This window comes from Cervus canadensis, chromosome 16 (genome assembly GCF_019320065.1).
Source record: "Cervus canadensis isolate Bull #8, Minnesota chromosome 16, ASM1932006v1, whole genome shotgun sequence".
In the NCBI taxonomy this organism is placed as follows: domain Eukaryota; kingdom Metazoa; phylum Chordata; class Mammalia; order Artiodactyla; family Cervidae; genus Cervus; species Cervus canadensis.
The window spans coordinates 8,764,884-8,786,943 of record NC_057401.1 but is presented as its reverse complement, the minus strand read 5'-3'; the positions used below and the strand labels follow the sequence as shown (position 1 = coordinate 8,786,943).

Sequence of the window (22,060 nt, the reverse complement as noted above, 5' to 3'; positions counted from 1 at the left end):
AGAATAATACGTATAAATCTGAGGTCTAAAGCTTAAGCAATGATGCAATAATATTAAAAGCTCCCAAAGACTGCCTCAAAAGGGAATAAAAATATTTTTAAAAAATAGTAACTATAAATGATTAGATGTTTGGAACTTAGAATACATTTTTCACAGAGACGATGTTGTAAACTGTCAGTTACATTCCTATATCTGTCAAGAAGGATGAATAAAATCCAACAGCACTGATGGCATTGCATTAGGTGTGCAGTTGTACACCAGGGCAGGAGTGAGCAGACCAGATCCTGCAGTTTTAAGTGAAGGAGTTGGCTGGGTGATATTTAAGGTCTCTGCATGCTCTAACAGTCTGACACAGAGCCAAAACACACAATTCAGATAACCCATTCATAATTTACGATAGCATTTCTGTGCAAACTGAATTCCAATTTCTAAAACCAGGTAGATTGCTCCCTTCTGTGGGAAAAAAGTACAGCCCCTTTCTCTACATGAGCGTAAGCTGAGGAGGGGACGAATGTGCTGAGACGCTTCAGTCATGTCTGACTCTTTCGTGACCCTATGGACTGTAGCCCTCCAGGCTCCTCTGTCCAAGGGATTCTTCAGGCAAGAATACTGGAGTGGGCTGCCATGCCCTCCTCCAAGGGGTCTTCCAGACCCAGGGATCGAACCCACGTCTCTTATGTCTCCTGCATTGGCAGGTGGATTCTTTACCACTAGGGCCACCTAGGAAGCCCAGTTCAGGCAGTTCAGTCGCTCAGTGGTGTCCGACTCTTTGAGACCACATGGACTGCAGCATGCCAGGCTTCCCTGTCCTTTGCCAACTCCCAGAGTTGACTCAAACTCATGTCCATTGAGTCGGTGATGCCATCCAACCATCTCATCCTCTGTTGTCCCCTTCTCCTACCGCCTTCAATCTTTCCCAGCATCAGGGTCTTTTCAAATGAGTCCGTTCTTCACATCAGGTGGCCAAAGTATTAGAGTTTCAGCTTCAGCATCAGTCCTTCCAATGAATATTCAGGACTAATTTCCTTTAGGATGGACTGGTTGGATCTCCTTGCAGTCCAAGGGACTCTCAAGAGTCTTCTTCAACACCACAGAGCAAAAGCATCAATTCTTCAGCGCTCAGCTCTCTTTATAGTCCAACTCTCACATCCATACATGACTACTGGAAAAACCATAGCTTTGACTAGCAGGATCTTTGTTGGCAAAGTAATGTCTCTGCTTTTGAATATGCTGTCTAGGTTGGTCATAACTTTTCTTCCAAGGAGCAAGTGTCTTTTAATTTCATGGCTGCAGTCACCATCTGAAGTGATTTTGGAGCCCCCCAAAATAAAGTCTGTCACTGTTTCCATTGTTTCCTATCTATTTGCCAGGAAGTGATGGGACCAGATGCCATGATCTTAGTTTTCTGAATGTTCAGTTTTAAGTCAACTTCTTCACTCTCCTCTTGCACTTTAATCAAGAGGCTCTTTAGTTCTTCTTCACTTTCTGCCATAAGGGTGGTGATATCTGCATATCAGAGGTTATTGATATTTCTCCTGGCAATCTTGATTCCAGCTTGTGCTTCATCCACTCCAGCATTTCTCATGATGTACTCCGCATATAAGTTAAATAAGCAGGGTGACAATATACAGCCTTGATGTACTCCTTTCCTTATTTAGAACCAGTCTGTTGTTCCATGTCCAGTTCTAACTATTGCTTCTTGACCTGCATACAGATTTCTCAGGAGGCAGGTCAGCTGGTCTGGTAATCCCATCTCTTTCAGAATTTTCCACACTTTGCTGTGGTCCACACAGTCAAAGGCTTTCGCATAGCCGATAAAGCAGAATTAGATGTTTTCCTGGAACTCTCTTGTCTTCTTTGATGGTCCGATGGATGTTGGCAATTTGATCTCTGGTTCCTCTGCCTTTTCTAAATCCAGCTTGAACATCTGGAATTTCACGGTTCACGTACTGTTGAAGCCTAGCTTGGGGAATATTGAGCATTACTTTGCTAGCATGTGAGATGTGTGCAATTGTGCGGTAGTTTGAGCATTCTTTGGCATTGCCTTTCTTTGGGATTGGAATGAAAACTGACCTTTTCCAGTCCTGTGGTCACTGCTGAGTTATCAGATTTGCTGGCATATTGAGTGCAGCACTTTCACAGCATCATCTTTGAGGATCTGAAATAGCTCAACTGGGATTCCATCACCTCCACTAGCTTTGTTTGTAGTGATGCTTCCTAAGGCCCACTTGACTTCACATTCCAGGATGTCTGGCTCTAGGTGAGTGATCACACCATCATGATGTATCTGGGTCGTGAAGATCTTTTTTGCACAGTTCTTCTGTGTATTCTTGCCACCTCTTCTTAATATCTTCTACTTCTGTCAGATCCCTACCATTTTTGTCCTTTATTGAGCCCATCTTTGCATGAAATGTTCCCTTGGTATCTCTAATTTTCTTGAAGAGATCTCTGGTCTTTCCCATCCTATTGTTTTCCTCTGTTTCTTTGCACTGGTCACTGAGGAAGGCTTTCTTATCTCTCCTTGCTATTCTTTGGAACTCTGCATTCAAATGGGTATATCTTTCCTTTTCTCCTTTGCCTTTTGCTTCCCTTCTTTTCACAGCTATTTGTAAGGCCTTAAATTGAAGTTTAACAGACTTAAACTGAAGAAAGTAGGGAGAGTCACTAGACCATTCAGGTATGACCTTAATCAAATCCCTTATGATTATACAGTGGAAGTGACAAATAGTTTCAAGGGATTAGATCTGTTAGAGTGCCTGAAGAACTATGGACGGAGGTTCGTGATATTGTACAGGAGGCAGTGATCAAGACCATCCCCAAGAAAAAGAAATGCAAAAAGGCAAAATGGTTGTCTGAGCAGGCCTTACAAATAGCTGTGAAAAGAAGAGAGGTGAAAGAAAGCCCAAGGAGGGGACTGTTAAGCTATATATTCCAGGACACCAGTGACTTACATATTCTCTACTTGTTATTACATTTTCTTACTTATTCTCCATTTCTTCTCCTAACATATGTTTTATTCTTGCATAAGACATCAGCCCTCCTTATTCTAAAGTCAGAAAAAACCAATCATCTAGAATTATGTTCATGATTTTGGTCTGGGAGACATAAAGCAGGGAGATGATGGTGGGGAAAGACAGAAGTCCCAGAATGTCCTGTGTGTGGTTGTTCAAGGGGATCACATGACTGAAAACAAAATAAATTAGGACTAGTAAATTTACAAAACATAAGCCCAGTAACTTTCAAATACATGAACTTTAACTGCTTGCTTACCATCCCTGGTGGCTCAGATGGTAAAGAATCCACCTGCAATGTGGGAGACCTGGGTTTGATCCCTGGGTTGGGAAGATCCCCTGGAGGAGGGTATGGCAACCCACTCCAGTATTCTTGTCTGAGCGACTAAGCACACATCATTTCCTATCTCCCTTGAGGACAGAATGAAAGGAAATGGGTATAAGGATAAAGAAATTAAACTTGGCAAGTGGAAAACTTTCCTAATAGAAACCAATGGCAAACAGAGCAATGAGTTATCCAGTGTTGTAGGCAGAATAATGTCTCCCCCAAAAATGTCCCTGTCCTAATCCCCAGAACCTATGAATGTTAGGGTACATGGCAATGGGGGATTAAGGTGACAGATGGAATTAAGATCGCTTCTCTCAGGTGGCTCAGCAGTAAATTGTCCACCTGCAATGCAGCAGACAAGAGAATTCAACCCCCGGATCAGGAAGATCCCCCAGAGAAGGAAAAGGCAACCCATTCCAGTATTCTTGCTTGGGAAATTCCATGGACAGAGGAGCCTGGTGGGTTGCAGTCCATGGCGTCGCAAAAAAGTTGGAGATGACTTAGAAACTAAATAACAACAACATGGAATTAAGATCAGCACATCAGCTGGTCATAAAGTGAGGAGACTGTCCAGGGTTATATAGGTGGACTCAATGTTTTTGTTTTTTTAGCCACACCTTGGGGCATGTGGGATCTTAGTTCCCCAACCAGGGATTGAACCTGTGCCCCCTGCACTGAAAGCAGAGTCTTAACCACTGGATGGCCAAGGAAGTCCCCAGGTGGATTCAAAGTAATCACAGGTCCTTAAAAAGTAGAAGAGGGAGACACTTTGTTAGTGTGGCGCATGAAAGGCGGAGTGACATGAGAAGGACCTGACTTGCCACTGCTCACTTTGAAGACGTTTGAGAAACGGGCCATCAGCCAAGGAATGCAGGTGGTTTCCACAAGATGGAAAAGGCTAGAAAAACAGATTCACCCCTAAAGATTTTTGAAGGGAATACATCACTTTCAAAACCTTGACTGATTTTAGCACAGTAAGACTCTGTATCAGACTTCTGACATACAGAACAGTAAGGTAATAAATCTATGTTGTTTTAAGCCACCAAATTTGTGGTAATTTGTTACAGCAGCAATAGGAAATTACTCCTTAAGACAGACATTCGATTTTCTGTAAACCTTTTAAATCAGGATATTCATCTTTCTGAGATAATTGGTAGTTGAGAGGTCTGTATATTAATATTAAAACCAGAAAGAATTTCTATGAAGTCAGGAAGAATGTTGAGTGGACAATGAAAATGTAAAATCTACATCAGCTTCTCCAACTTTAATGTGCATATGAATCTCAATTAAATGAAGATTCTGATTCAGCATGCCTGGGGTGGGAACAGAGAATCTGCATTTCTGAAAGTTCCCAGGTAATGATGATTTTGACCCTCAGACAACAATGAAGTAGCAAGGGGATAGGATGGTATCAGCCTCACAAGTTTAGCTCTCTGAGACCGTTTAACCCCACTCTAACTATGCCACCCAAGCAGATAAACCCATCTTGAACCTGCTTACCCTTTAGGCAGTCAACTTTTAGAGCAACAATATTCAAAGATTACTACCCACTGAAAAATGAGTATTTCCTCTACTTAATTCTGCCTCCAAAGACCAGGATTTTGAAGCTTAGTAAGTACTTATTTATAAAAAACTTATCTTTTGTATAGTTAATTTGGCTTTTGGTAAAATGTCTCCAAACATGTGCAGTGTGATTGTGAACACAGAGAGGCTTTAGAGTCACAAAATCTAAATGTGAATCCTGCTGTTGCTGCTGCTGCTAAGTCGCTTCAGTCGTGTCTGACTCTGTGTGACCCCACAGACGGCAGCCCACCAGGCTCCCCCGTCCCTGGGATTCTCCAGGCAAGAACACTGGAGTGGGCTGCCATTTCCTTCTCCAATGTGAATCCTAGCCTTCCATAGCCTTCCATAAATATTATGAAAATCTGGACAAGTTACACCAGGCCTCTTAGCCTTTTTCTTCATATGGAAAATGGGGAAATACTGTATCATAATTTAAATGAGGACATATACAATAGTAAGTGCTTCGCCTAATGTCCACTATGTAGTAAGTGCCCAATAAGTTCCCTTCTCTAGCCTCTACTTATACTGAAACTCCTTTTTTGGTTCACCTCAATAAATCTTGCTTCCATCCTGTTGATTGTTTTAGTTGCCTTTATTTATCTGTTGTAAGAAGAACTGATGGAAGTACCAACATATTCCAAATACCGATTTGTCATGAGTGTGTATGAATTTTTTCCTCTTTTATCCTCTAATGGTTTAAGATGTTTTGACGACTTAAAGTAAAGCTCCTTTTCAGCATTCTCAAACCCCCAGTGGTCAATAATGTACCATTTTATTTTGGGGTTTCCCTGGTGGCTCAGTGGTAAAGAATCAGCCTGCCAATGCAGGAGACACAGGTTTGATCCCTAGGTTGGGAAGATCCCCTGGAGAAGGAAATGGCAACTCCATTTTTCTTCCCTGGGAAACCCCATTGACAGAGAAACCTAGCAGGCTACGGTCCATAGGGTCGCAAAGAGTTGGACACAACTTACTGACCAAACAATGACATCTTATATTACTTGCCTTATAGCCTCTAGTTACTGATTTCAAGACTCCCTTCATCTGTGGTCTAACCCAGTTCTGTGCAATATAACTTTCTGCAATAAAGGAGCTATCCACTACAGTAGCTACTAGCCACAGGTGTCTATTGAGCACTTAAAATGTAGCTAATGTTTGGCTTCCCTTGTACCCACTCCAGTATTCTTGCCTGGAGAATCCCATGGACAGAGGAGCCGAGCAGGCTACAGTCCATTGGGTTGCAAGTCGTACATGACTTAGCGACTAAACCACCACCACCAATGGGACTAAGGAACAGAATTTTTTAATTTAAACTAATTGAAATAGCCACCTACAGCTCAAGGCCACGACAGGGGAATAACACAGGTGTAATTGATCACCAGTTCACCATTTCAATCACAGATCAAAATGGTAACTAGAAATTGTCTCAATTCACCTTTATTTAACTTCCATTCCCTCCTTAGGATGACTGGTCCCAAACATTCCAAGCAACTATGATACTTTCCCTGATTAACAATACAAGGTCTTGTTTAAATTGAAAAGCATTTAGTAACAACCCTAAGTAAACACACTAGTAAACAGCTACAACCCTAATCCTTACTGAGGTGCCAAGTACGGGGCAGACAACTTTACCTAAAGTGTGGCAAGAAATATTTTCATTAGCTAGGTCAACCAGCTAATCCTCAGAAAACTTCTGGTGGCCTAGGATAAGGTTTCACGTTTATGTGTGGAGAAAAACTGTATGTGTTTCTTTTGAATAGGGCCTAGAGGAAGTACGTTAGAAAGAGTAGATAATAAGTATTGGAAAAACCAATGGTGATTACTGTAGCCGAATCATATAATCAGACACACCCGTCAGGATTTAGCTTCTGTAAATTAAAAAAAGTTTTTCTCAATGTCTTCATCAGCAGGTCCTTTAAACAGGTTTCGAGTGGGCCGTCCTTCACTCAGACATCAAAGTATTTCAAAACTATTAGCATTTACTGTTTGAATGGAAAACTTGGGCGAAAGAAAGGTCAACCAAATTGTGCCCAAGGTCATCAGGTAAACTGAGATTCGTAACGAGAAATTCATCCACCCAGTGAAAACCAGGGTCTGGCCACGCGTCAGGTGTTGAGAACGTTTATGACGCCCCTCTAAAGAAACAACAGCGAGAGAAATTTCACAGCCCCAGTGAGGGCGCGGGGTGGCGGGGGTCATATTTGGGCTTTTCAGGGGCAGCAAAAAGACCACCCGAACACATAAAGCGGCAAATCATCCGCAGAAGTTCTCATACTAGGACTTGTTCTGCTCTTCACACCTCTGGATAAGAAGACACTATTTTAGGGAGGGAGATGGGTCAAAGACCTTACCTCCCCTTTCTGTGCTACCAAACACCTCCAATGGTTTCTTCTTTCGTTAAAAGCCCATTACTCCTTTTACTCAAGGAACAGAGTTCTCAGGGGGCCTAAAGAAGCAGCCCCACGAAAGAAGCAGACACTAACCTGCCAGAGAGAGCTGAAGCAGCGACACATTCCGCGCCAGGAGGATCCCGCGCCGCACCACGGGGGCCGCCATCTTGGAGCATACCAAAAGGAATGCTGGTCCGGGGGAGGCGGGCAGAGGAAGGGGTGGAGTCACGGTCGACGCTCCGCCCCCTCCCCGGCTCCCGCAGTTGGTGCGGCCCGGAACAGCATGGCGGCTACCTTTCGGCCCCCGAAGCAAGTCCTTCTATTGCAGGCGCTGCGGAGTTTGGTGTATCCCTGGGTGGGAGGCTCTGGTTCTACCTGCTGCCTCTGCCCTCTCGGAGGTATCCGTGGCCTCGGGCCTTGAAGTAGGGGATGGGTGGGACAGAAGGGAGCTTTACACCTCAGTCGGCATCTCTTTGGAGAAATAACAGCGCCCCAGTCACTCTGGCCGAGAGCAACCGAGCATGCCCTCGCCCTCTGCTCCTGGGTGCAGTGGTGGTCTTTGCCTTTCGTGAACGCCCGTGTGCCGGGGAATCAAAGGACAGCTGGGCTGGTTCTTGACCTTGGGGCTGTAGTATTTCCTCGGATGGAGCTGTGCTGCTTCCCGGGAACACCCCCCTCCGCCTTGGGCCTACTATTCTGTAGAGTTTGGGAGCGGAGGAGGTCTAAGACTATAGAGTCCAGCTCTAACTAACAATCTGAAAGACTCTGAGCAGCTTTCTTTATTTACAAAATTATCCCTTAATATCTTTGTGGAAATGATTCAATTTGACAGTGCTGGCGAATGATAATAAAAGATTTAACACTTTGTGTCAGGCTTTACTATATTTTACATGCACTCTTGCCTTTTCTCCTCATACCACCTAGTGAGAGGGGTACTGTTCTCTTCTTCATTAACGACAGAAAGAAAGTGAAGTCGCTCAGTCGTGTCCGACTCTTTGTGACCACATGGACTGTAGCCTACTAGGCTTCTCCGTCCGTATTTTCCAGGCAAGAGTACCGGAGTGGGTTGCCATTTCCTTTTCCAGAGGATTTTCCTGACCCAGGGATCGAACCCGGGTCTCCCGCGTTGCAGGCGGACACTTTACCCTCTGGGCCACCAGGGAAGCCCTCATTAACAAAGAAGGATGCTAAGTAATTTGCCCAAGGCTCGAGGAAACTGGCAAAGGAAGAGTTCAACAGAAGGCAGTCCTGCTGTAACCACTGCTCACCTTTATAGAAATCAGCAGCAATTTTTGTTGTTACACTGTTATTGTTGTACACAGAGTTCTTATAGTCGACGATTCTTTGGCCATGTTCCAGTTCATGCATAACCCAGCATCTTAAAGAAATAATGTTTCCAAAACTCTTCATTTCTGCTAAGTTGTGGTGAGTGAATCCTTATGTATCTAGTGGATATTGAGAGTCCAAATCTGAGAGGTCACAGCTCATTTCGAAAATGACAATACTGGGAATTCTAGTGGTCACACTATAGCTACTTCTTCTATCCTATATGCTTCTACCTGTTTAAACCAAATCTGGATATATCTGTTTTGTTATCTGTCTTTTGGAGTCCAGATTCTTATCTACTGTCCCATACACAATCATTAGCTCCTTTCACACACACAGACAAGCCTCGTGGAGGATTTGCCTTCTTTGGTTGTTTGGAAATATTTTCTCCTATGAGGGTGACTGTTATAATTGTACCAGTCTAGTTGGATTATTTCTCGGAGAAGGCAATGGCACCCCACTCCAGTGCTCTTGCCTGGAAAATCCCATGAACGGAGGAGCCTGGTAGGCTGCAGTCCATGGGGTCCTGAAGAGTCGGACACGACTGAGCGACTTCACTTTCACTGTTCACTTTCATGCACTGAAGGAGGAAATGGCAACCCACTCCAGTGTTCTTGCCTGGAGAATCCCAGGGACGGGGGAGCCTGGTGGGCTGCTGTCTATGGGGTCGCACAGAGTCGGACATGATTGAAGCGACTTAGCAGCAGCAGCAGCAGCAGTGGGATTATTTATACTAAGTGAAGATCAGATTAGTTATTAGAAAGAGACGGTCAAACTCTACACATGTTATTTGCTAAGTATAAAATAATCAAAATGATTTTAAAATCATATAAAATCAAAATGATTTTACTTTCTCTGATTTTTAGCTAAAAGATACCTACTTACAGACAGTATTGTGAAATTAAAGGAATTTCAACGTAAGAAGGTGGCTGTTGCATGTAATCTTCCTGGCACCAAAGGTAATCAAATCTATTTCATTCTTTCATTGATCTGTCATTCAACTTTCCTCTGTCTTTATCCCCATTCAGTCTCTCTTTCAATGATTTTGTATCTCAAAAGAAATTGAGATAATTTATTCTTAGTTCCTAGTCTGCCCCTGCGTGCACCTTTTATTTCACTCTATTACTATGGAGTCTACCATTCTTCTCTTAACCCTTCTCTCAGGATTCCAGAGAAATACTGACGCTTAGTGCTGCATCCAGTCCTCTAGATCGGTGCCACTTGAAGTTAGGTTCAAGGATCAGCAGCAAGTAAGAGAAGGATGGGAATGCCAAACCTTGGGCCCCAAACAATTCGTCTGCACAGTAAAGTCGGAGAACTGCTCCACATGACTGGCTTTCAGACTTTTGATGCCACCCTCAGTAAAAAATACAATTTGCCTTGCATCTCTATACACACATACATATCGATAGATAAATCAAATGAAACAAAAATTGTATGATATATTTTCATATTTTCCAGTCTGTGCTGAAAGAATCAGTAGTCTAAAACAGATTTCTTTAAAAAATTAGCAAAACAAGGATAATTGCTATGGCTGCGTGATAGACACGTGGGAGATGATCTCTCTCTACTTTTAGGTATGTTTGAAACTTTCTATTGTAAACAGCTAAAGACACCACCACGACCCCTGGTCCTGTTCCCTTTCAGCATCTGAGAAATCTTGTTGCATTCATTTCCTCTTCTCCTGCACATTGAGTTTTCTCCAGTAATTCAAATCCTTTTATAAACACAGTAAGACTCCCGTCTTTTTTAATAACTTTCTATTGACTTTATCAGCTTTCCTCCTTCTCACTGTCGGATGTTGTGAGCACCTAATGAGCACTTGCTTCCCATCTCTACAGTCCAGCCCTCCAGAAATCAGTCTTCTTTCATTACTCTGCTAACCATACTGTTATACAAAATCACCTACAGAACAAGAAGATACAGAGTGACAGAGAATTGAGTCTCCACTTTAGTAGACTCAATCTAGATTTGACTTCAGTCTTTTCTGCTTACCCCAAGTTGTCTGGAGCTCTGTGAAGTTTGCAGTTAGGGCTTCATGTCACAGTCTGGTTGTTACTCCATTGTTACAATCTTTCTAAGGCTGTGGTGGTCATGCATATGTTCTGAAAGTCAGTTAATATAATGAGTGCCACTCTACCCCACTGTCAGATATTTACCTATAAGATCCTGTCCACATTTCATCATTATGAGAACCCACAGTGGTACTTACTGTCCTGTATACCACATCACGTATAAACTTCCCCCTTCTCCCCAGGTTCCTAGCTCTTCCATAGTAGATCTCACCCTTTCTAGAATTCAGTGTAATTTCCTGTTAATCTAGTCACGTTCTCCCCTCACCACCTTTCCCCTGCAGTTCCATGCTGTGTCTCATGCTGATTCCCACACCAACGATGCCAAACCCCGTCATCTCCACCAGCCCAACCCAGCCCCATCCCTCCTGTGCTGCCTCTCTACTTCCACCACGCCTGCTCTTTCTGCTGCTTGATTTCTCTTTTTTTCTGTTATGTTTATACTGTCACGTGTCACCTACTCGGTCACTGTTTTCAGATATCTTTATGTAAATATATCTTATCTTTTCAAATAGATTCTAAGCTCTTTCAGGGCAGGAAGCATACCTTACCCTTCCTGTGTCTCTCACACAAAGAAGGATACCTCTGAATATGAATATACAATAAACACCTAAATCTTATTGATTGTTTTAAAATACAAATTATATTTGCTGAAATTTTGGACATACTAAGAAGTACAAGATGTAAAGTCATCCTATTAAAATCTTTTTAGGTTGGAAATTGTTTAGAAATATTTAATAGAATAAATCCTCATGACTGAAGAATGAAAATAAGAATAATAACCTCTGTGATTTCCTGGCAGTTACTACATGCTGGGCCCTGTGCTAAGGGCTTTACTTCACTTGCATTATCTTAGGATGACCCCGTGAGGTCAGTATCATGATCTCCACTTTATACATGAATCGAGTCTCACAGACAAGCCTCCCTAAACCTCCCCATAGCATGCAAATGGCAAAGCCTAGATTCCAGCCCACATATGCGTACATGCTAAGTCGCCTCAGTGTGTCCGACTCTTTGCGATCCCATGGACCCTGCCAGGCTCCTCTGTCCATGGGATTTTCCAGGCAAGAATACTGGAGTGGGTTGCCATGCTTTCTTCCTTGAGATCTTCCTGACCCAGAGATCAAACCCATGTCTCTTATGTCTCCTGCATTGGCAGGTGGGTTATTTATCACTGGCGATACCTGGGAGATTTCAGCCCGTGTCTTCCCAATTCTAAAACCTTTAGCCATTACAAGATCCTGCAAATAAAGATTGGAGGGTCTACTGCATTAACACAAACCCGGGGGCCTTTTTTCCTAGTAAATTGAAAGCAGTATCTACTTCAGCTTCGCAATTTTGTGTTTTTAATGTATATCCCACCATTCCTTCAGGCAGCATTCCTTCAGAGCTCTGTGCCTTGGAACAAATCCTGTAGACTTTTCTTGGCAGCTTCTGAGGGTGAGAACTGCCCTGTCTTCTGGAAAGCAGATGCTTGCTTGGTGCCTGCCTCTCAGCCCACATTCTGCCAAGAATACAGTGCCTCCTAATGCCAGGAAGCAGTGCTTCCTGTTGGGGTTTGTCTCCACAGTAGGTTCAGATACAAGACAAGGGACATAGACAGTGATCACCTTGAAATGATCCAGTTACTAGAAGACGGTTTGCTGCAGTCAGAGGACAGGTTTACCCTCTGTGCATTATACAGTACTGTGGCATACTTTCTAACAACTGATTAGAGAGGGACCAGGAGGAAGGAAAAAGGGGTAAAGTTGAATCAAATGGAAGAGATGTGAAGTATTCCTGAATCGTGTGAGTCTTCCACTGTGGGTTGACTCATCTTCACATTTTCCTTTCAGCTTTCCTGCTGGGTGCCCTACCAACTGATGGTTTGGATATCTTGGTTACTTTTTTTTTCCTCACGGGTCACCTGTAGATCCAGTTCTCTGGACTAAGCCTGTTTGGACATTAGTTCTCAACCTTTACATAAGCATCACCCAGGTAGTAAAAACTGTACATTCCTGTGCTCCTGCCCCCAGAGACCCTGTGCAGGGAATCTGGAGTGAGGCCTGGGCCTGCGCCCTGTGACACAGACGCGCCGCTTCACACCCCATCTCTGATGCTCAAGACCAGCCAGTGATGGGAGCTGTGTGGCCATGAGCCCCTCTCAGTGGCCTCTGCAAGGTGCTGGGTTCGGGCCTCCCCTTCTCCCTGAGGTCAGACTCCTGAACAGCCCGAGTCAGCCTGAGTGATAGCCACCTCCACACTGTGCTTTCTTCCAGAAACCTATTTGAGAAACCTGGAGGAGAAACTGACCCAGAATAAGCTCATCTTGAAAGAGGAGTTGAGAACTTTGCTTCATTTGTGTGCATCCCGGGACGACGTGGAGCTGGCTAAACATGTCATTTACAGGTGAGGCACTTCCTTAGAACACTGCCAGCCTTTTCACACTGTCTCCCTTTCCTGAGCAATTGCATACACCTGGAAGATTTCAGCTATCTTCAGCTACACTGGTGACTTCCAAGTCTCTTGTCCAGGTGCCTGCCCTGAGCACCACATGTTTATATTCATTCATTTAACAAAAGCTTATTAGGTTCCTATTACATGCCAGGTGCTGAAGATAGGAAAACAGATAATTCACGGCCCAGGAGATCACCAGCCTCACTACTCACTGAGTCCACGCACACGTCCTCTTGCCTTCACGTTCAGTGTGTACAGACCTCTGCTTGCTGACTGCTCTCATCCTGACCAGTCTTCTTTTCCCCTGATCTCATCTGCTCTCCTGTGTCCACTCCCTGGTGTCCCTCACCCCAGCCTTCCTCTCTGTCCCCATTACCTCTGTTAGTTCAGGCCTCACTCCTCTCATTTGGACACTTCAGTGGGCTCCTGACGGGCCTCCCTACTCCCGGCTTTTGTCTGTTTACCGTCTCTGATCCCTCATCAGACGTCCCCACATCAGAAAGAACTCATGTGTGATCACAGTTTGCTGTTCGGAAACCCAGCAAAGGTGTCTCCTGGGAGCAGGATGTCACCAAACCAACAGGCTTTATTTCTAAAAATAATTCATGGCTTCTTTTCACCATTCTTTAAAGATACATTTCTATACATGGACCTGCACTTGTACATTTACAAAGAAAAATACAAGTTACTCATATGTAGAGTACTGGAAGAATATACACCCTAAGTTAACCGTGGCTCTTTGGAAATTATACGTTATATTTTTTGTTTGTTTAAATGTGTACTTTTCTGATTTCTCAAACTTGTCTATAAGAGACATGAATTACACAAATTTCATTGAAAATTTGAAAAACACAAGAAATATATTACACATTTTGCAGCTTTGATTGTCTCCTGCTGCATAACCAACCACAACAGAACTTAGTGACTTAAAATGACAACTTATTATTTCTCACAATTCAGTGAGTCAGGAACTGAGGCTGGTCTCAGCGGGCAGTTCTTACCAGTATCGGCTCAGTCAGCTGTGCACTGCAGTCAGATGTAGTGGGCTGAGCTGGGCGGTCCAAGAAGGCTTCATTGGCACTTCTGAGGCATCAGTGTCCCTACGCCTGCCCCCCCCCCACCCCCGCCGTAACTCACCATTCACAAGGCCAGCTGGGGACACACTAGCACACAGCTGCAGGCCTTGCAGAGCTGCCCACACTGGCACATCTTCTCACTCCACCCCATTCTCCTGGTCAGGGCAAGTTAGCCACCCCTGGTTCGTGGGGAAAGGGAGAGGATTCTACCTGTGGATGGATGGAGCAGTATGCATGAGGAGTTGATGGCAGCCATCCTTGGGGCCTAACACATCCAAGAAACCACTGTTAATATTTTGATATATTTTCCCACCAATTTTTTTTTTCATGCAAGATTTTGCAGTTTTGGTAGGGTTCATTTTACATAGTGTGGCTATTACTGTGTAAGAAACAGGATATTTTGTTTTCTAGTTGGCATTGTAGTGTAAATGTTTTTGCTTGTTAACACTCTAGGAATCATATTTTCATGACTATACACTATTCCATTATAGGTTAGGTATTTTAATTAACTGTGCCCCTACTGTTGAATGTCTAAATCATTTCTGATTTTTCACCAGGATAAACAGTGCTATGATGAGCAAACGCTATGTGTAAAACCTTCTTTTGGGGATCAGAGGACAGGAACCTTTTCAGCTTGTCAATACAGACTGCCAGATTATTTTCCAAAAGGGATTATGGTAATTCACAGTCACACTGTATCTGCAAACCGAAATCTGCGATTTCAGTTTCATAAAGTTGAATCATTTGAGACCTCTGGCTCCTTTTGCTCTCAGTTTTCTTTTTACTAGCCAAAGCTATCAGATGTTTACAAGAGCAACAAAACAGGATAACATTCTAAACACTCTTTCCGCTCTTATTTTTATCGTAACGTGTGACTCATAATCCCTTTATTGCTGCTAGTATCTCTCAGCCCGGTTGCTGTCCTTTCCCTCTGTTTGTGGACAGCTGGATGAGTTGGGGGGGGTGGTCCTCGACCTCCCCAACCTGTTTTCTTTCTTTCTGAGACAGGCTGCCCCTCGTTGGGGAAGAAGAGCAGTGAGCTGGAACATAAGCTCCTTATTGAGCCAAATACAAGGAGCAACTGAATCTCCTCCTGGTTTTGACCACATGCTGTTTGGTTTATAGGGGATTTTAGATCCTCGAACTTGAATGTCTCTCGTCAAGAGGAGGTGACATATTACCTCTCTGATTTTCTAGCACATTCATTAGTGTGAATGTCATTTAAGTTGGGAAAATTTTCATGTTAGTTTTGTTGTTAATCTGACACACATCTCTCCTGAGACTATTTACTGAAATACGTTGATTATTTAAAGATATTTTCTTCAGCATGCCTTACATTTTATAAGAGGTAACATACATGGAAGACTTACCGTGTGCCAGGCATATCATCTCATTTGATCCTCACAAAAACTCTTTGAGTCCTTTTCTTATCTCCACTTTACAGATGAGGAAACTGAGGTACAGTGTGGTTAATTAATTTGCTCATGGTGACACAGTAGGTAGAACAGCTGGGATGTGAACTGTTATTTTGGAATCAAGAGTCTAAAAGTCCTGAATCACTAACTATACTGCCTGTTAGTATGTGTTTCTTCTTTCCTCCAGCTTTACTGAGGTTCAGATGACATATAAATTTTACATTTTTAAGGTGTACAGCTTGATGTTTTAATGTGCATTGTCTGCTCAGTCGCTCAGTTGTGGCAGACTCTTTGCGACCCTGTGGACTGTAGCCCATCAGGCTCCTCTGTCCATGGGATTTTTCAGGTGAGAATATTGGCGTGAGTTGCCATTTCCTCCTCCAGAGGATTTTCCTGACCCAGGGATTGAACCCACATTTCCTGTGTCTCCTGCATTGCAGGTGGATTCTTTACCTGCTAAGCCATTGGGAAGCCCCTGATGTTTTGATATGATAAGTTAATTCATAATGACTGTAAATGAAACAATGAGTATTTTTATAACTTTTATAATTGGATTATGAAATGCATCTTTAAAGGTACATTCATCATTCTCTTTGGTAGTATATATGTTTAGAATGGACTATCCATAATGCTGTTATGACTTTCCTCAGTGATTGCAGCAGAAGGTTAAAAAACATTCCGTTAAAGCCAGAGCTTTTCCCCATGGTATCTGGGATTCAGTCACATGATGAATGAATCTTCCTAAAATCTGATTTACATGTAATCTTGAGTTACTTGTTTTGTCACTAGATTGTCTTCCTGGTGTCTAAAGCAGAAAGAGTTGATTATTGAAAGGAGAGATTTGCGAGCAATTTTCAGTTCTGCAGTTCTAACTGGCAGACAGGCTACTTGTAGAAATCCCAGGCCACATACATATAAAACATCATGTCTTTGAAATTAGCCTTCTTCTAAAACTAAAATTTCAAAGCTGCATTTAATTTGTTTGGCTCGGCGATTATGGTTCACATATACCTTTCCCTGAGCCAAGAAAAAAGGAGTGATAGGTCTAGATTTTAAAATGCATCTACTGGTTGTTGCCGTCCTATATGGGGGTAAAGCCAGACATGAGGGGGATGGAGCATCACCCCACTCCTTTCCTCGTTCCTCTCCAGAAGCACAGAAAGAGACGGTGCCATCCTGATGGGCTTACAGATGCAAGACCCCTGCTGTTCCCTGACATGCTACACTCAGTCCTAGCAGGTTGCTGGTAAATTTGAGAGGATGATTACAACCTGTATTTTTTCTTTTAACTTCAGAGTTTGTGGGCCTGTAATGAACCTTGTTTGTTTATTTAAATGCCTAACATACTTCTGCTTTCCAGGATTTTCTGATCATCTTTAATTCTGCGCTTTCCCCTTCAGACTGGGAGAGGACTGCACTCTTTGCTGCGTGCCCAGCACCGAGCAGACTGCATGCCACAGTCTGTCTGTCCTTTTCCCCAGTCCCACTGTTTGGCTCACTGAATTATTTTGATTACCAGGTACCATGCAGAGAACAGGAACATCACTTTGGGAGAGTACAAGTTTGGACCACTTTTCATGAGGTTGTGCTACGAGCTGGATCTTGAGGACTCTGCAGTGGAGCTCATCAAAGACCAGGTTACTGTCTCCCGGTGGCTTTCCCTGCTACCGTGATTTCCTTGTGCTGAGGAGGGCGTGTTTTCAGTGATGTTAGGAAGGGCAGCTCTTCTATACACATTATTCCTGGGTTAGATTTTCACAGAAAGGCTACTAGGTTAAGGGAACGAGCTCTTCCCTGCTTTTTTAAGGTGTCCTTGGAGTCACTGCCTACGGAGAGGGGTAGGTTTCTTCGTACAGAGGTGAGGACCGGTGTGGAGGAGGTGCAGGCACAGATTGCAAGGCATCCACCCACCTTGGATGTACGTCCACCGGGGGCCGACACCCGCTCCTTGGAGGCGCGCTCAGTGGGGACAGTCTGAGGCGGCCGCCTTTCCCACTCTTCATCTGCGCTTCTCTCCTGCTTTTGTATGTTTACTTCTGGCCGAAGGCTATGTTGACAGGTGGTTTTCTGTTTTCAGAATTTCTGCTTTCACATAATCTGATTTTCTTTTCCTAAAAGCAAAAGTAACAATAATTATTTTTGTAATTATGCACTGAATATTTACCCTGTCCTCATTATTGTTCTTAAGCAGTCTACATATTTCATTTCATTTGTTTTCCACAATTACCCTGACCAGGTAGGTACTATTATTATTTCTATTTTATAGGAACTCGAGAGACATTATAAATCCATCCATGGTCAGAAACATTTATTAAATTAGGGGACTAGGACTGGCCTCCCGGGACATTTTAATAATTTTAGGAATCTCTATGACTAGGTTGTCCTTTTGCCTCTTATTTTTTTTCATATAAAGTTTCTATCTGTGGAGGAACTGTTAATTCTCAGCTTGTCCCTATTTAAAGGACCACAGGTATTAAAAAGATGACCATAATATATTAGTAATCTAAGAAGAGGTGGCTTCAGAACAGTATGGATTAGTTTGAGCCTATTTTTTCTAAAAGGATAAATATACATACCATATTTACCTTATAGTATATATGTTTTAAAAATCTAGAAGGATATACATTAAACTACTGCTTTCGGAGGAAGAATTAGATGAAATCCTCACTTTTTAACTTTATATATTTTTGTATTACTTGACTATTTTATAATCATATGTTACTGTTGTTATTAAAATTAAAGTTTCACTGTAATAAATCAGAGCCATGAGTATAACAATGAAACAAAAAGAAAATGGAAATTTTTTTTTAACCTACCTGGGTATGAAGCATTCATGTATGTGTTTAAGTTTCCTGGAGCAGTAGAATTACTGGATCAGAGTCATGGGCCATAAAGCCTCATCCTGCGCCCGCCTGCCTTGTCACGTTCCCTGCCCAGAACCCTGCCGCGCTGCCGGGGAGGGAGCCGCGACCCACAGGTGCCCATGGACACGGAGCCCTTGGACTGTGGCTAGTTCAGACGTACATGTGCTGCAGAATAAAGTACATGATGGATTTTAAATACCTGACATAAAAAGGAGAATGGAAAGTATCTCAATAATGTTTTATATCGAGTCCATGTTGAAGTTTTGGATTTAGTGGGTTAAGTAACATATTGTTAAAGCTGATTTCATATCTTTCTCTTTACTTTTTTGAAAGAAAGTACTTGAAAATTTAGAGTCACGTACATGGCTCACACTTGAGACTTGCTTTCTCCCTATAGACAGGGCCGTTCTGGTGGCTTCCCACCCCACTGGGCATAGATCTCAGAGCCCTGACCGTGCCCGCAGGGGCCCTTCATGGTATTTCAGGTCCTGCCCCTCTCCGCCTTGCTCACTGCACTCGGGACCTTCTTGTTCTTTCTCAGACATGTCAGGCCCGTGGCCTCAGACTGTAACGCTCTACACAGCATCACTTCACTGAAGTCTCCTCATCTCAGAGAGCCTTCCCTGACCACTTCTCCTCATCTTTGCTGTCCCTCATCCTGTTCCATTGTTCTTCATGGCCTCTACTGATACCCTGAAATTTTAAGTTTTTGCTTGTTTTATTCACTTGTTCATTGTCTCCTCTGCCAGGATGTAAGCCCCTGTAGGTAATAAGCCCCACTAGAGTTTAGGGCAGGGTCTTTGTCTTGTTCATCATTTCTTTAGTCTCAGTGCCTAGAAAGGGTCTGGCTAATTGGTTCTCAAAAAATAACAGACTGACACAAGACATTTAATAGTGTATTTGAATAGCATGTGTCACATTATCATGGCATTAAAACTGTTGAGAACCACTGTTTCAGTGAATTATTTCAAAATAATAAATAAATAATAGTAAATAATCAACTCTGTACTGTTTGCCAAAATTGGATCCTAGTTGCGCAAGCCTGTCCTGCCCCCATCCTCAAGCGCACTTCCAGCTGCCATTTCACGTTAATACGCTGCCACCCAGGTTCCAGGACCGTCCCCACCAGATTAATCGGCCTGGTTCTCTTCCTCTACGCTTGGCAGAGCCACGCTGCAGAAAGACGTTCTTCACTGCATTTCTGAAACCTGGAGATCTCTGGCCATATCTCTTGCCTCTTGTTTACTGTGCCCACTGCCAAAGACATGATGCCAAAAGAGTGGGCAGTATTTAAATTTTTTCGCTAAATGAATGAAGTTTGTACAAAAGCAAGTCCTAGACAGAGAAGATGCAGTGTAAGTATTCTTTAATAATTTTAACTTTTAACCAAACTGTATTGTTTTTCTTCATTAGCATTTACGAGGTTTCTTCTCAGACTCCACATCATTCAATATTTTGATGGATATGTTATTTATCAAAGGCAAATATAAAAGTAAGTATCACAATTTATGTTTGCTGAAAAATTCTGTCTTTGCAGGTAAAGCAATTAGGAAAAACAATGGGCCATGTAAAAATGACCCTTATATTCCTGATGAGTGATTGAATTATGGAGACCCCATTCTTTAAATGTGATTACCGTGCTACATCACATGTCATGACCTAAACACCCCGGTTTTTACTTATGCTGTGGTGAAAATAGGTTTAAAATATTAGTTCTTCCTGTATAATTTGATAATTTATTTTACAATTTAGTTAACTAGTAAATGACTTTGAAAGTTTTTATTGTGCTGAAGCATACTTTTCAATACATGAGGCTAAACAGATTGAACTCTGGGAATCAGTAGTAGAGGACTTGGAACTCACTTTGAATGCATTTAACGGCGGCCCACTCCTGGCTCTTTGCAGGCGCATTGGAAGTATTGATTGAGATGAAAAACCAAGATCTGAAGTTCAACAAAGATACCTATGTCCTTGCTTTTGCAATTTGCTACAAACTGGTAAGACTGTCTTCCCTAAACTTCTAGAGCATTTTGGGTTGTGTTTGACAGAGGATTTAATTTTTTTTTCCCCCTCTACAAATAAAATTCAGTTCCTCTGAAGTCTGTTTTCCATCTGGTGCAGATATTTCCATTTTAAATATGTTCATTTTTAGAAAACCCAAGTTAGCCATGTCAGACAGTCCTATCATGGGAAAAGCAATTTTATCATCTTTCAGTCTTCTCTGGCATTTGTGTAGATAATGAGAGCAAGAAACAGCATGCTGGGTTCAAACTCTGCTAGAGTCAGTCCCCTTGCTCACACTGGACTTCACCAGACCAGTCGTGTCTGTGGCCCTCTCCCTTGGAAGTCTTGGCATCCTCAGTGGTGAACGCAAGGGCTGCTTTGTCCTCGTCTGAATTCTTCTGTGATCGCTAAGTTGGAAGTGATGTCTCTCTTGCGGATTCCCTTGACTGTGCTCTATTTGCAGTCACAGACATGGCACTCATAACACTGCCTGATACACGAAGTAGACGCACATTGCATCCCCCATAGAGGGTAAACTCCTTGACGCACCGTTATATGCCAGCACCTAACAGCGTCTGTTCACAGCTGATGTTTAATAAATGTATGTGACATTAAAATAAATCCTTTGATATTAGACAGCGTGACATAGATCCCTATTCTCATCACTATATCAGGCACAGAGACTGTTTCTTTATTACTTACTGAATGCATAAATGGTAACAAGTACTGCAGTGACCCAGGTTCCATGCATTATTATACACATTCTTGCCATTTTAACTTTGGAAACTTAACAAAACCTCCTTATACTGAAAATGAAGGAACACTAAGCAAGGTAGAATATGGGTATTGAAAAATTTCCCTGAAAAATAAAGCAGTATTAACTTTCCAAAGCAAGAGGGGCAGCTGGTTACAGAGAAAAGCAACCAACCTGGAAATTGAACATCATGGACTCTAGTCTCAACTTTAGCAAGAACTGGTTTTGAAATCACTTACCTCATTTGTGAAATGAAGTGTGTGGATTCAGGAGTGAGCAGGCTTTTTCTTTAAAAGGCCAGATAGTTAATATTTTAGACTTTGGGGCTCTGCCACTTATGGTCCCTGTCACAGCATCATCTTTAGTTTTACAAACCTTTTAAGAGAACGTAAGAGCCAGTCTTAGCCATAGGCTGGCTCTGGCCCCAGGGTCATAGTTTGCTGACTGCCAGATTGTTAGATGATCCTTTCAAAGTCTACCACTTTATGATCTGTGAATCAGGCCAATGCAACACACACTTGAGCATCACTTCTTCAGCACTGTGACCCCCAGTTTCCTGACCTTCTTTGCGATGCCTCCCTGAGTATATACTGAAGTGGAGCGAATATAACTCTACTGCTTATGAAGGGCCGGAGGACTTCTCCCAGAATAACTCATTGCACTCAGTGGAGAGACGAGTTGAAACACTGGTCAGCCATTACAGATTGCAAGTCGATTCTGGGAGCTGTCCTCTCTCATTAAATTCAGGTGTTCCTTTAGGATTTGAGTTGTGAATCACGTCCTGACAGACATACACACAGGTACCTAGCTGATGCTGCAGTCAT

At 42.8% G+C, this 22,060-nt stretch overlaps 2 protein-coding genes across 5 annotated transcripts in view; one reads left to right on the top strand and one right to left on the bottom strand.

Annotated features, from left to right (window-relative positions):
- Positions 1-7,491, bottom strand: part of MRPS27 (mitochondrial ribosomal protein S27) — a 100,983-nt gene extending 93,492 nt beyond the window's left edge. Inside the window, exon 1 of one of the 2 annotated variants that reach the window (XM_043488763.1) lies at positions 7,383-7,491. In XM_043488763.1, the coding sequence (XP_043344698.1) occupies positions 7,383-7,455 (73 nt within the window). In that variant the 5' untranslated portion in view covers positions 7,456-7,491. The remainder of the gene's footprint in view (positions 1-7,382) is intronic. The other variant, XM_043488764.1, reaches the window with a different exon arrangement.
- A 53-nt stretch (positions 7,492-7,544) lies between these two features.
- Positions 7,545-22,060, top strand: part of PTCD2 (pentatricopeptide repeat domain 2) — a 29,153-nt gene continuing 14,637 nt past the window's right edge. Inside the window, exons 1-6 of one of the 3 annotated variants that reach the window (XM_043488882.1) lie at positions 7,545-7,687; positions 9,482-9,574; positions 12,946-13,075; positions 17,134-17,251; positions 19,892-19,970; positions 20,384-20,475. In XM_043488882.1, the coding sequence (XP_043344817.1) occupies positions 7,573-7,687; positions 9,482-9,574; positions 12,946-13,075; positions 17,134-17,251; positions 19,892-19,970; positions 20,384-20,475 (627 nt within the window). In that variant the 5' untranslated portion in view covers positions 7,545-7,572. Of the gene's footprint in view, positions 7,688-9,481; positions 9,575-12,945; positions 13,076-17,133; positions 17,252-18,509; positions 19,834-19,891; positions 19,971-20,383; positions 20,476-22,060 lie in introns of those variants that run through there. The other 2 variants (XM_043488884.1, XM_043488885.1) reach the window with 2 other exon arrangements.